Genomic DNA, 15,600 nt, shown 5'->3' with positions numbered 1-15,600 from the left:
ATTTGATTGGTGATTAGTGCAGATCACTATTGCAGATATGATTACTGATTAAGGAGAAAATATGAGTGGACAGATTAGTGCAAGTCATTAGTTGGCTACGTAGTAAAGTGATTAGAAGCGTGTTCTATTTTTTTGTAAGTGGACTGGGCTGGGTATAGCCACCTAGTGCGCACCGTCCCTGCTACTAAACGCGTGGATAGGCAGTATAGTGTTTAACGTAACCTTTACATTTCTGCAGAAGTATATAAAACATGAATGCCTTTACAGTAATACTCCCTATACGGAGTATTTATCCCGCCAGAGTACAGCACTTTATGTTATGTACGCAAAAGCTTTGCCGCCTTTTACTATGTCGATTAAAACGTTTATTTTAGAGTACTTTATTATGTAATGTATCCTTTCATTATTTGTGAAAATATGCATTCGTTTGTGAAAATAGTTTTATTATTTTCAGGATAATCCACTAAATCCTTTCTTTTTCCTTTAAACTCGCACCACGATTGCGTAGAAGGTATTTTTGTTCGTAAATCTGCAACAATATTGAAAATTTGTGCTTTTTGCCTCCATTGGCAATGTTTGTGTACCTTAGTTGTACTAGTAGCGACATCTGCGCTGAGCTTTGCGTAATATCCCCTATTCGACCACCTGACCATCACTAGACAGACTGCACACAAGGCTGGACCATCTGTGGTTGTACACCGGACCGGACCACGCGGACAAAAATTATTTGAAAAATGTCAACATCAACATTAAAAATGTCATATGTCAATTCAACACAACGGCAAACAAGGAAGACAAGACAACGAAAAGCACAAAGCACTGACAGCGAGCAATTTGTTCGTTGCGCGCTATTTTCTTTGTGTAAAAAGTGGAGCTAGAAAACTTAGGTTTTCCGAAAGGAAGTATTTTTGAATTGTGTCGCATATGAGTAAATCTAAAGTTTCAGCAGAATGGAAGAAGAGAGTGAAATCGGAGTACATGAGGCTCCGGCAACTGAAGGTAAGGGGAAACCTTTCATAACTTCAATATCACATAGTGAAAATCAAGTTTTATAGTATTTTGTTCTTTTTGTAGCGTTTCAAACGTGCAGACGAAGTAAAGGTAGCATGGGCTCGGAATTTGGGGATTATGTCAGAGGCTATCGAAAGCCGGGAGACTGAGACTGGCGCTGGAGAGAGAGGACGCAGGCCGTTCTGGCCGCCACCGGCGCCGGCTCCCAATCATGAGAGCTTGATGAAACGCGCCGAGGTTTCCTACACTGATTGTAAGTAGAACTTCAACTTCTAATTCAAAAATTGTTGTCCTATTGCATGTCCAACTATTTTTGTTTTTATAAAATTTTCGAAAAATCTTATACACAAGTATAAAAGAGAGCCCCAAAAAAATGAAAATCTTCAATTTATGTGAGATATTGGTTATGACATTTTTTTTACAAATTAAATAAATATAAAATTCATGCTTGTTATAGTAATTTCTGCATTCTTTTTTCAGCATCAGGAGTAGTTACCACACAACAAGTGCCAATTCGCATAATCAACTCCGTGAACCCCATCCCGACCATGTACACATGGGCACCAACCCAGAAGAACTTCATGGTGGAGGATGAGACGGTGCTCCATAACATCCCATACATGGGGGACGAGGTGCTGGACCAGGACGGTACATTCATCGAGGAGCTCATAAAGAACTACGACGGGAAAGTGCATGGTACATCGGCTTCACATCATTCTATTTTGTTTGTGGACAGGGCCTTGTTGCATGTGCCTTTTTGGCAAGTGGGTTGTCATGTATTCTTTAATCTCTCACTCCACAGACTACAGTGACCACTGCCCATCAGGTCGGCCACATGCCCATTTGCTTGCTCAGTGGAATTAAAAAAATGTGGTCTGATAAAAAAAGCCAGTGATATCCTAATTCATTGTGAAATGTATAGTTTATTGTTGTCTAATGTGCTGTTGAACAAGATTTTTGTTTAAGTCGGCAACAAGATATAACCACAGTTTAATATAAATTATATATTTCAACATATAATTCTCATTGTTGTTGTGTCCATCATATTTTAAATGATATATCTTAATACTTACTTCAATGTTTCACTAATACAAATAGGCTAGGTGCTATTGCATATACTTCGTGAATTATAAGACTAATGTAAGCAATTTTGTAACTTTGTACATCTTTTTGGGTTCCTTAGCTATAAAACAGGATGTGACTACAATTTAATCTGTCCATTTCTTATAAATGGTCAACATGGGCTCAGTCCACAAGCCTTCACATCATCATCCGACTAATTTACACAGGTGTGTGTGCACAAATTCATTCTTTACTTTTTTTATTCTTCATTTCACTACATAATCATACAGGTACTGATGTGTGATGACTTAGTCTTTTATTTGTTCACTCGTTTTTTTTTTTTGTAAATAGGAAGAACTGGTTTATCTATAACATACAAATCATCAACAATTTAAAACTTTTCCACAGCTGATTAACTGACGGTGCATAGCTGAAACTATTGGGTGTAGTATATTTGGTATAGATACTTTGGGATTTGTTGCCTTCCCAAAATTCCCATAAAAATGGGAAGAAACGTTTTTTACTCGCGTATGAAAGTGCGTAAAAAAAAAAAAAGTTTTTTTTCAACAACAACATTTATGTTTACCGGAATCTGATCACAAATACCTTTGATTTTGATGTCTATTAGCACCATCACTGCCATGCACTTCATTTGTGCTTTCCTCTCGTCATCTTTGCTTTAGTGTGCATTTTATCAATTTCTATTGTTTATTAGTGAAGATTTATAAAGTAATCTTTACACATTGTTCTACACTAGATGAATGATTATATTAGAAAGTATTAGTTTTCTATTGGACAAAGTTGCTTCATATGGTTTACAAGACTGAAAACAGTGGTCACTAGCAACCGTTAGTAAATAGTGTAATCCTTGTACTAGTGTAGCATAATTTGTATTGATTACTTTTTAGTTTTCGCAAGTGAATTATAGAAATTGATAAAGATGTGATGGCGGCGCTCGCGTGCGGGATGCGCCCTCTTATTAAGCACTAGTTATAGGATATAGCAATACTAATGGTTATGTGTATGTATTAGCAATTTTTAAAAGTATTGTGAAATTTGTAAAAATCCTTGATGGTTAAAACATAAAATAAATTTTGAAAGCTAAACCATCCCTTAGAAAAAAAGATTTAGTTAGATAACAGTTTACCAAATTTCATTGTAAATTCGCCTTTACTACCTATCTCATAGAGGTTAATTCGAAATTCCTTGAATATCTCCATATTCCGTAATAAGCATGTAAATTACCATTTATGATAACTTCAAAGGTTTGAAAGTCGGGCCGCATTGTTACCTTTAACCCGATTGATACCATGATATTGTCGGCAGGGGACAAGGAGGGCGGGTTCATAGACGACCAGCTGTTCGTGGACCTCGTGCACGCGCTCATGGCCTTCCAGACCAAGGACGAGGTCGCGGACGAGAGGCACTCCCGGGACGAGAGAGACGTGAGGAGTTTGCTTTCGAGATTATTCAAATATAGCTTTGCAAAATCAAAATCAAATCGTTCAGAAATTTAAACCTGTACAGGCATGTGTTTCACGTCATGTAAACTACTACGGCCTGGCCGGCTTCGGTCGGTTGATACCATAATAAATTATACACCTAAGGATTCACACTATGTATTAAAAAAACCCGCATCAAAATCAGTTTTTTAGTTTTAGACAGCTTTTATATTATGTAGCGATTAAATTCGATTGCCGAAGAAAACGCCGCAGAATTAATAGTGTATGTACCTACTAAACCCGAATCTTACATCAATCGAGTAACGAACATTTTGTTGTGTGCTGTTTATAATAAAATTATAATTTTGCTGTGATATATGATGTATTTATCATTGACACAGAAAGACAAGGACACGAGCAAGGAGCAGAGTGAGTCAGACAAGGACGGCAAGTCGTTGCGTCCCGCCTCGGAGAAGCAGTTCCCGGTGTTCACGATCTTCCAGGCCATCAGCTGTCAGTTCCCGGACAAGGGCACGCCCTCGGAACTGCGGGAGAAGTCAGTGCTTTATTTATTTCTTCATTTCTTCGTACACGAACTTTTTTTATACCCGATTAAATCCCAACTAATATTATAAAAACGAAAGTTTATTTATTAACTTCACGCTTTATGTACTCAACCAATCTTCTTGAAATTTTATACACATATGTCCTTTGAAATACGAAGAAGGACTAACGGGACACATAGCCTTGGCAGCTGTTATAGTATTTCCTAACCTTCAAAGGTTTGCTTTTTCATTTTTATTGATACTCTAGGGCTTCACAGTCCCGATTGAAATAATGAACATCGCATATTAACGTCATTAAAATTAACCTAAAAATTGTACAATCGAAATAAAAAGATTTGACGATGTCTCCATAATATCAGACGCTATGTCTATATATATATTTTTTTTTTAAAGAACACAAAATTCTTCCACTTCCGTCACTTTACACACTTGAGGTAGCAACATTTGTGAAAACCAATCTCATTTATTCCCTCGTCTAGCTGATGTTGTATTGAGGAATCATCGAGATATCTATCGATTATGCATGTACCCATCAAAAACTGCTTTACTCGGTAATAGCACAGTATGTATGGCACCGAAAAATTTACAACAAAATTCCAAATCAATATAAAAGCTTAAATTTAAATCTATTTCAAAAGCACCTTAAGTCTTTATTAACTGCTAAATGTTATTATACTTTAAATGATTTCTTTAATGATAGACTCGGATAGAATTTGGTGCTAGTATACATTATAATTCTTTTTTTGTTATTTGTGGTGGATAGCATGCTCCTCTTTATTTATTTATATTTGCATACCTATATTCGGTTAAAAATGTATGTTTAATCCACCTTGACATCAATTTGTATATTTGTACTCATGTTTTTGGCAAATAAATGTTTTCTTTCTTTGTTTCTATAGAGACATCATCATCATCTGTAATTTTAGCGAAAACTATTGTTCACTATATACACTGGTTGTGGGTAAAATAGTAGAATGGCTCTACAAAAAGTCCGGCGCAAACTCGTCTATTACTTATGTTTGTGTCGGAAGAAATTAGTAAAATACTGTGACTAAACTCACCTGGGGCCCGATTCTCACGCGCAATCGAAGTTCATATCATAAATTTTCTAATTTTTTTTTCCTAAGTTTTTAAGCTAATTTACAATGGGAGAAATCGATCGACCGATGCATTGAATCGAACTCTTTCAATTGTGATTTTTCTTAAGTGAAGAAACCGTGTTAAACCTTCTAAAAAAGAGTTGCACTCCGGGAGTGCGCGCAGAAGTGAAAACTTGAATTACGTCGTGCATTTTTGACATCTTACGAATTTTCGATCAGGGTCACGTGTCCTGACGCGAGTTCCAAATTTTTTTACCCATCACAAAAAGTGCACAACGCCGCTAAAGAAGTTTTCACTTCAAAAAAATTGGTGAAATGGTCTTGATTGCAAGAGAATCGAGCCCCCCGATGTGAACAACAGATACGTGGAGCTGACGTCGCTGCGGGACCCGCTGGCGCTGCCGCCCGAGTGCACGCCCAACATCGACGGGCCGCTGGCGGAGTCCGTCTCCCGCGAACAGACCATGCACTCCTTCCACACGCTCTTCTGCCGCCGCTGCTTCAAGTACGACTGCTTCCTGCACCGTGAGTACTCAAATTCAACATTTCAAAATTCTTTGTTCAATATAGGATGATACACATCACTTATTGACGTCAAAAAAATTACTGTAAAAAGTACTGACTCTAGTACCGTCCATCATTATGGTCTCTCTGCGGTGTAATGTTAAGACCTGTGGATCGAAAGGTTCGTATCCTACTCGTGCCACATGAGTTTGTATACCAATCTGACTCACTAGTAGTTTTCATAGACCACTTGTTTTCGATGAAAACATCGTGAGGAAACCTGCACATTGGTGGACAGTTTAGTTCACTAGTGTGTATGCGACTACCTACCACTAGATGGCGGTAAATAGTCGTAAAAGTCATGTCAGATGCCTTTAGGCGACTGGAATAAAATCTGACACCAGTGTTAGCAATAACACACTCGATATGATGATGAACTATATAAAATAAATGACAGCGCCGTGTTCACTTACCAAATGGTAACGCTTGATAGACACCACACCACACAAAAACATTGTTACCAAATGGTAACAATGGTAAGCGGTCACGATTAGCGACGTGCCGTGCCGTTGAGAAGTTCTACGCTCTCGGAAATTGACTCCCCTGAGAATTCCCGCAGATTTCGAAGAGAAATTCTCATCAGAAACACGGGAATTGTGCATATACTATAATTTATTAAACTGTAGCTAATAGTTTTTGGCTTTGACAGAAATATTACGGTGTAAATTGAAATATGACCTGAAAATTCTGTAAATTTCTGAATAAATGGTTTTGACTTTGAGATATTATTTAATTCTCGACGTCAAAGCAAATTTATTTTTAAGACCATAATAAAATAGATTTTGTATTTTATGTACATATTCATATGTATTCAGCTATTGAACTGGAACATCGTGTATAGTTATAGTTTGTAACTAAGCTTAATACTGTAATATATGTAGATGTAAAGTATATATGATATAGGCTTTATTTGTTTGTTGTTTGTTTGGCTGACAGGAAGCCAGGCAGGTAAGGTCGCGAGACCGGATGTGACGTCATGTTAGACGTTTTTTTTTTTCGTTATCTTCGCCATGGCTCACCTTCAGAGATGGTTTATGCTCGTACAGAAACGTCTGGGATCCGATTCGAAAGCAACCAGAGTTGCTCATGTCGTCAGATTTTTTTTTCGAATGTCGTCAGAAAATACACAGTCGAAAGAGTTCGATCGATCGATTCGTTGTGACTTCCAAACTAATATTATAAATACGAAAGTCTGTCTGTCACGCTTTCACGGCTAAACCTCTGGGTCGATTTGGTTAAAATTTGGTATATATATATATAGATATATATATATATATGTATATATATATATATATATATATATATATATATATATATATATATATATATATATATATATATATATATATAGTGTTAATAACCACAGGTCTAGTCTAGTTTTGTATAAATGCAGAACTGTGTTACACCTTCAAAAGTACAGGAGAAAATTGGTAAAATAAATAGATTGCGTGATAATGGGATCCAGTTTGTTCCCGGGCTTAAACCCATCTCTGATCATCCATCAACGATTACATTATTTTCCTTACATATGTCATCCTATTTATTAGCTATTCCAGTTTATTGTTTGACACACATATTCCTATTTTATGTATGGATCAAAAATACCATTTCGTCATTAATTTTAATACGTATTTTTGCAATTTAAACACATTCTTCTTCCCATTTTAGATAGGTACCCAAATGCTTTGTGTACCAAATGTATGATTTACCCATTAACATCTCCTTAACTTTTCGAATTGACGTTTTTTTTTAACTTTTGCGCTTTCGTCACATAACTATGTATAGTAAAGGGTCTTGCCAAAAAATAGCATCTGCATGAATTTGTTTATTTACCGAACGAAACATTTACCTATAATTATAGAAAGCTTCTTATTTCTGGTCGTTCTCATCTATACAAGCGGCCACGACCAATCTAAAGCATTAATTTATGTGCAAAAAATAATTAATTGTTTGTGTTGCCCGTTGCTATACATAGTAACATTCCGCGTGGATTAACACTGAGCACACTAGCGCCACCACAATGTTTATCAATTTCCTGTAATTAATTTTATTAATGCAACTAGATAAAGAAAGAAATGAAAGTATTCGAGTTTCCTAGTAAACACAGTTGCCACAATTTACTAAAAACAAAAAAATGACCACCAAAATCTGTAAATTGCGACTACATTTTGTAAAACTCACGCGCTTATAATCTGTATTTTTTTATTTTTTTCGCTGTTGAGTAAAACAAAATTGATGAAAATGCAACGGTGGCGCTAGTGTAGTGGTTATCCTGGCTAAGCAGTGTGACAATGTAAGCAGGTCTGCAGGCTTGCCACCCCGGGCCCAACCTGACCAGGCGCAAGGGCCCCGACCTCAAGCCCTTCTCCGAGCCTTGCGGCCCCAGCTGCTACATGTTGTTGGTGAGATTCGCTGCTATTTCATATGTTACTGTCCTCTTTTTTCATAGTTTTTAATCAATAAAGTCTTGCTATTGAACTCGTTTGTTAAAAAAATATATATTCAAAAGGGATCTACTCTGTTAGGTAATCTGGAATTAATTCACTATTTTGTCTATTTGGTATATGAAGTAAGTGAAAGACTTAAGATAGTAGAGATACGCTAAGATAGTATATAGCGAAGCGTTGTAGACGAGACTAATAAAAAATACTTTTTGCTCAAGAGCGCAAAATAAAAATAAAATACAGTCCCGCGTTTATTGTCAGTAAATAATGTTTTTAAGCTCTAGACCACAAAGTAAAATCTTCGGGTATTAATTTTCTTTCTGCTTAAAAAAATCTCATACAAAAGTAAAGTGCTCTAGAACAAAATAGTAAATCGTTGTCAGTAATATAATTGGCCAAGATCAACAAGCGCGTACGTCCACGAATATTAGAGTACGTGTTTATAATGTTGTCGTCAATTTCCTTGCAACCGATATGAAAGGAAAGTATACACCTCGACAGTAAAATATTTTATTAAACACTTCACAATCATTAATCTTAACTTTTTTTGCTCTTGAGTATTTTATTTTTGTATGAGATTTTTTAAACCAAAAAGTAAATTAATACCCGAAGATTTTACTTTGTGGTCTAGAGCTTAAAAACCATTATTCACTGACAATAACTGCGGGACTGTAAAACAGGGAAATCACAGGTGTTTAATAACAATAACATTTTTCCAATATAGGAAGGGATGCGTGAGAAGCTAGCCCTGGAGAAGGCGGCCGGGGAAGAAGCCGGGAAGGGCAGCAAGGCTATAGATTCTCCCAACGACGCGTCCTCAGAGGATAGCAATGACAGCAACCGCTTCCAGAAAGGTACAGACAATAAGCCTACATGGAATAACTGCTATTGTACAGTCGCCTACAAAAGTCCAGTCATATTTTTGAACCTTATTCCCAGGGAATAAAAATATAACCATAATTATGACTGGACTGTTGCAGCCAATCTATACTATTATTATGAAGAGGTAAGCGTTTGTGAGTGTGTATGTTTGAGGCGGATAATCTCCGAAACTACCGAACCTATTTCAAAAATTCTTTCACCATTAGAAAGGTACATTATCCAAGATTGCTATAGGCTATATTTTATCTCAAAATATATATTTCACGGGAGCGAAGCCCCGGGCAACATCTAGTAATATATAATTCTAGTTTTGTTTGTCTAATACAGTGTTTAAATGTGCTTATGTTGATATTCGCAGGCAGCAACAGTAACTCTTCGAACAGCAACTGGAGCGCCAGCCTCAAGCCGCCCGGAGACTCCGCAGACGCCGCGTACAACGCTTTAGGTACCTGATCGCATTCATCATAATAAAAAATCTCGACGAATTGAGAACCTTCTATATTTTGCTATTGTTAACTAGAGCGGAGGATATCTGATCACGATTTTTATCTATCTATATATATTATAAAGAGGTAAGTGTCTGTGAGTTTGTATGTTTGAGGTAGGATAATCTCCGAAACTACCGAGCCGATTTCAAAAATTCTTTCAACATTAGAAAGGTTGCTATAGGCTATATTTTATCTTAAAATTCCCACGGGAGCGAAGCCCTGGGCAACATCTAGTTATTTCATAATAACAATATCAAATTCTTTGCAATTCATAAAGTGTTAATAACAATTTAATTTACGGGCTATGTTAGTATGAATTAAAAATATAAAATTCATTAATTTCAAGTTACTCATACCATAAATAAAAAATTACCAACCCATAAATAAAAAAGTAAATTATTTCCCTGCAAAATTTCAATTGAAAATGAATCATTTGAAAATTAATATTACAGCTTACGTTAGGCCCACAGCTCATATAATAGTGTGTCTCGGCGCAGGTCTGACGGTGGGAGACATAGACGCGGAGTGGACGGGCTCCGACCAATCACTGTTTAGAGCTCTGCACAAGGTGTTCTTCTCCAACTACTGCGCTATCGCTCAAGTGATGCTGTCCAAAACTTGTCAGCAGGTGAGTTACATTTGAGAAACGCCTATCGTCAAGTAATTTGCTGTTCAAAAATTTGTATGAACTGACATTGTTTAAGAAAAACAAATTGTTTATGGTAAACTAACAAATATTGTTAATAGCAAAATTTTTTTCTAACACTGGCAACACAATGTAAACGTCATTTCCTATGACATCAAAGTATTGTCTACAGCAGACACTTTAGATATATTCACATCGAATAATTTATTCAGAAATTAGACCTTCACAGGCACTTTCTCACGTCAAGTTTTTTAAATGATCGTATCGGACATGACGACGTCACCCGGCAGGTGTACACGTACTGGATCAACACGGGACAGGAGGAGTGCCGCGTGGAGGCGGAGCTGACGCCGCCGCGGAAGAAGAAGAAGAAGCACCGTCTGTGGTCCGTGCACTGCCGCAAGATACAGCTCAAGAAGGACTCCGCCTCGCATCACGTGTGAGTTCACTTCACCTCTACACTCGTCTAGTCGTTTGACAAATCTTTGTTATAACGGATTTATAGAAATATGGAGAAAAATAAGAGATTTCGAGTTGTGTCATTTAGACAAGTGGTCCTTTTTGAAAAATTGGTCACTTCACACTTCACTTCTTAATTGTATGGCTCCATCGTTTAGCCAATCGATGATTTGTAGAATTGGTCACATTAATTTCTGAGAAAATGACAAACTGAGAAAGTGACATTTTACGAAAATGACAAATTGAGAAACAGACGTTTTACGAAAATGACATTTTGCTAAAATGACAATTTGCGAAAGTGACAAGAATATCACTTTTTAATTTGCGAAAGTGACAAGAATGTCATATCGCAAAATGTATTTAAGCAAAATGTCACTTTCTCAGTTTGTCATTTTCGCAACTGGTCATTCCCGACTTTTCTACTACATTATAAGTCATAATTATTTGCGATAATTAGAACATATACACCTAAACCTTCCTTTTGAATGACTCTATCTATTGATGAAAACTGCATGAAAATTCGTTCAGAGGCCATTGTTTTTAATCCCCGACGCAAAAAGAGGGGTATAGTTTATCGTGTCTGTCTGTGGCATCGTAGCTCCCAAACGGATGGACCGATTTTCGTTTAATTGTTTTTTTTTGTGTCATAGTTTATTTTATCCCGAGTGTTCATAGCTATGTTTCATGAAAATCGGTTTAGCCGTTCAAAAGTTGTAGTGAAATGAATATTGAAAATCGGGGGTTTTTCAATTTGTCTAACAAATAAACACTTGTATAATATATCGTGATAAGGATTCTTTGATAATCCTCACATATTATATAAAAAAAATCCTCTGACGACGCGTCCGTTTATCTGTTCGCGATAAACTCAAAAACTACTGCACGGGTTTTCATGCGGTTTTCGTCAATAGATAATGTGGTTCCTGAGGAAGGTTTAGGTGTATAATTTATTATATTTTTACACGAGCGAAGCCGGGACGGGCCGCTAGTATGAACAAAGTAATAAAGCGATTGTGGTCTACCCTCAGCTACAACTACACGCCGTGTGAGCATCCCAACCAGCCCTGCGACAGTCTGTGCCCGTGTCTGCAGTCGCAGAACTTCTGCGAGAAGTTCTGTCAGTGCAGCAGCGACTGTGAGTGCCCCGCCCTCTGCTACCACACTGCACATACACCCGTGCATGTCTGCTATTAGCTGCTGGAAGCTGATAGGAAATAGTGACATTTCCAAAAAAAAAAAATGCATATTGTATTTCCGCCTCAGTATAGACGACTAAGGGACACAAAGCCTTAACAGTTTAACAGCAAGATTCCCAAGTAAAATTACAGAATAATCTTCAAAATATTAAGGTTTTATTTTTAACGAGCTTCACAGCCCCTAATAAAAACGGGAAGATGGGAGAATAGCCCTCTTTATTGCCGATTTTCAGTGAGTGAAATAATCGATTACCGTATTTTCGCATTACCGTGGGAATTTCGGGAAATCCTTTCTTAATGCTCCCCAACAATGGAGCCGCTGGCAAATTCAAAATCGAAACGTTTATTCAGAAACTAGGCCTTCACTGACGCTTTTTCACATTAAATTACAAATTAGATAGATAGATATAGAAATATATAATCATTTATTTGTAAAACAACAACACAATACACAACCAGACTAAAAACACAGTATTCATAAGCACAATTGAATAGCAAGTGTTCTGTGTGTAATTAAATAATATTTGTCCAAACGTACATTTCGGCACAGCGTTGGTCCCGTTTGGTCAGTGTTAGTATATTTTAATTATTTTTAACTAATTTTACAGTATTTTACTACCAAAAGAGATACACAAATTTGCAAAATGTGGTCATATTTCTTCCAGTAATCTAACCATTAATTAACCCAGGTCAAAATCGTTTCCCCGGGTGTCGCTGCAAGGCGCAGTGCAACACGAAGCAGTGTCCCTGTTACCTGGGCGTGCGGGAGTGTGACCCCGACCTCTGCACCGCGTGCGGCGCGGACATAGCCGCTCCACACCTTGTTTGCTGCAAGAATGTCTCCGTTCAGAGGTCAATAATACAGATATTTTATAGTATAGTATAAGTTTTTATTTATTATTTTTCTGTATAACTGTTTCCCAAATAAATAATATAGGATATAATTAGTGAATTAGTGCTTGTGAAGGCCTAATTTCATAATAAATGATTTGATTTTGACAAACTCAAAAAGAAATGACAGTCCCAGATTGTGAGAACTGGTCGCCGCCGGTCCCCAACCGATAACGCTAATAACAGCGCTGAGTTCACTTCACAGTATGCGATTACATGCCACTGGACGAGGTAGGTAGTCGCAAGTCATGTCAGATGCCTTTAGGCGACTCGAATAAAAACCAACACCAAGTGTTAGCTTTTAACACACTCAGAAATAATAATTCCTTTCTCGAATAGAATTACACATAACAAAATAACATAGTCTAGGCCTGTATCGCGGGTATCGGGTAAGTACAAAGAGTTAAATATTTTTACTAATATTATAAAGGTAAGCGTTCGTTTGTATGTTTGGGTAATCTCCGAAACTACATAACCAATTTAAAAAATACTTTCACCATTAGAAATTTACATTATCCAAGATTGCTATAGGTTATGTTTTATCTCAAATTTCCCGGAGTGAAACCCCGGACAACATCTAGTCAGAACAAGAAGAGGCCCGTCCCGACCTCGCTCGGGTAAATATATAATAAATTATACATCTAAACCTTTCTCAGGAATCACACATACATACAAACAGAGAGTATGTATCTATATAACTATCTTTTAGTGAGTCGTTTTTGAGTTTGTCGCGAACAGACAGGCGGTATGTAATGACGTGTGTGCGCAGAGGGCTGCACAAGCACCTGCTGCTGGCGCCGAGCGACGTCGCGGGCTGGGGCATCTTCCTGAAGGAGGCCGCCAACAAGAACGAGTTCATCTCCGAGTACTGCGGGGAGATCATCTCCCAGGACGAGGCCGACCGCCGCGGGAAGGTCTACGACAAGTACATGTGCAGCTTCCTCTTCAACCTCAACAACGGTAACCGCCTCATCTCTCACCTCTCATCGGCTCCTAGCTCTAATATACCATTGAGGAGTTCCTTCGTTGGAAGTCTATACTGAGTGCACCATCAGGTCATGCTCATGATATATATTATCATGGAAATTGTAGCGACATGGAATATTTCAATTCTGTAGAACGAGGTGGGTTGGTGATATTTAAATTTGAGATTTTAATACAAACAAATAAACAAACATGAAAACAAAAAATCCTATAATTTCTGCATCATTGAATTGTCAATTAACGTATATTGTTATATATTACATTATAATGACTATTTACAAAATATTGATAAATATGTCTAGATTTCGTGGTGGACGCGACGCGCAAGGGCAACAAGATCCGATTCGCGAACCACAGCATCAACCCCAACTGTTACGCCAAGGTGATGATGGTCAACGGCGACCACCGCATCGGCATCTTCGCCAAGAGGGCCATCCAGCCCGGAGAGGAACTCTTCTTCGATTACAGGTGAGTATTGTACAGAGTATACCGTAGATGTCGATATGGCCAAAGACAAGGCAACTTACTGATCTAAACTAATATTTGTTTGTTATTTCGATTCGAAAAGAAAAAGGTGGTTCTATTAATTAATAAAATCAATTTATTCTTCTGCTGCAATGCCCCTTCCCAATTATAAGACTGTCTGTGGATGTAATAAATAAAATTAATTCATTACAGGTAACAAAACAGTGACCCATAAAAAAATAGTATAACCATACTAATATTACAAATTCGTAACTCTTAACGGCTAAACCGCAGGGCCTTACGTAATAGGAACGTAAGTGCGTTTTGATAAGTCCAAATATCGCCCAATTGTCTTGTGTTAAATCATGAATTTTTTTTTTTTCTACGAGCGAGATTCGTTACAAATGCATCAATATAATCAAAACTGGTTGCCAATGAGTGTTCTTTTATTTGCAGATATGGACCAACGGAACAGCTGAAATTTGTTGGCATCGAGCGGGAGATGGAATTCTTATGAGAGCAACCCAAACTGTGAATCGGTCCGGAAGAGGCTGATACTTTACCGACTTTGAAACGAGAGTAACTGGCTTCTGGATACGGTTTTTTTTAATAAGAGTTAAGGTAATTATCTGCCCGGCATTGGGCAAATTAGTTTTTGAAATTCTTTAAAAAAATTGCAAGGAACTATATCATCACAAGTACTAATAGGCCACGTTGTTGTTGACTCTAGTACAACTAAACATTACTGTTAGTGTTAGCTAAAGAAATTTAGAAGAACCACATGCTGTGATGGCGCACTTTTTTATTTTTCCTAGCATTTATTACTTAGATTTTTAAACTAGTAGCTGTGAAATACAGTCGAATACTATATTTTATTTAGTGCCTAAAGTAAGTGGGCCTGTATTCTACTTATGCAATTGACACCATTACATATTTAAGTATGGAAATTAAGATTTGGCTTTCTTGAACACAATATATATTTTATAAAAATAATATGAGTAGATAAGTCCTTAAAGGTGCTGTAATATATAATAAAAGTGCTAATTTACAAGGAATGGAAAGATAAATATCTACATATGTGAAAATAAAAGTTAGCAAGTTGACATTAAACCATATGTTAATGTTAATATTTGTCATGATTGTTGTGTAAGTTATAAGTCATTATGACGCATTCATGGTAAGATAATGTCACATAATGTTGTGTATACTACTTAATAATCTTGAGTAAATATAAAAGTTGTATTTGAATGATAGACTGAATTGTTTGAGTGATGGATTCATTTTTGTATGTTTCAATTTGACTTGTATTTTTCAATGAATTTTTGAATAAAATGTTGTACTCCACAAAAGGTCTCTTTTTAAAAGTATTCATCTGTCCAAAAACTTTCCTAAAACAAAAA

At 36.9% G+C, this 15,600-nt stretch overlaps 1 protein-coding gene across 2 annotated transcripts; it reads left to right on the top strand.

The window, feature by feature from the left end:
* The first annotated feature begins 795 nt into the window (after positions 1–795).
* E(z) (Enhancer of zeste) lies at positions 796–15,549 on the top strand. 2 transcript variants are annotated; one of them, XM_053751089.2, is made up of 16 exons: positions 796–999; positions 1,075–1,264; positions 1,492–1,659; positions 3,400–3,518; positions 3,917–4,071; positions 5,543–5,706; positions 8,047–8,147; positions 8,914–9,043; positions 9,430–9,516; positions 10,057–10,187; positions 10,496–10,644; positions 11,693–11,799; positions 12,550–12,712; positions 13,521–13,711; positions 14,038–14,203; positions 14,657–15,549. In XM_053751089.2, the coding sequence occupies exons 1-16, from the start codon at positions 925–927 to the stop codon at positions 14,715–14,717; spliced, it is 2,157 nt and encodes a 718-aa protein (XP_053607064.1). In that variant the 5' UTR covers positions 796–924; the 3' UTR covers positions 14,718–15,549. The 2 variants fall into 2 exon arrangements, with proteins under 2 accessions (XP_053607064.1, XP_053607063.1); XM_053751088.2 differs by having other exon boundaries at positions 1,492–1,707.
* The last annotated feature ends 51 nt before the right edge of the window (positions 15,550–15,600 follow it).

Source organism: Plodia interpunctella, chromosome 10 (assembly GCF_027563975.2).
Source record: "Plodia interpunctella isolate USDA-ARS_2022_Savannah chromosome 10, ilPloInte3.2, whole genome shotgun sequence".
NCBI lineage: Eukaryota > Metazoa > Arthropoda > Insecta > Lepidoptera > Pyralidae > Plodia > Plodia interpunctella.
This window is presented reverse-complemented; position numbering and strand designations above follow the sequence as displayed.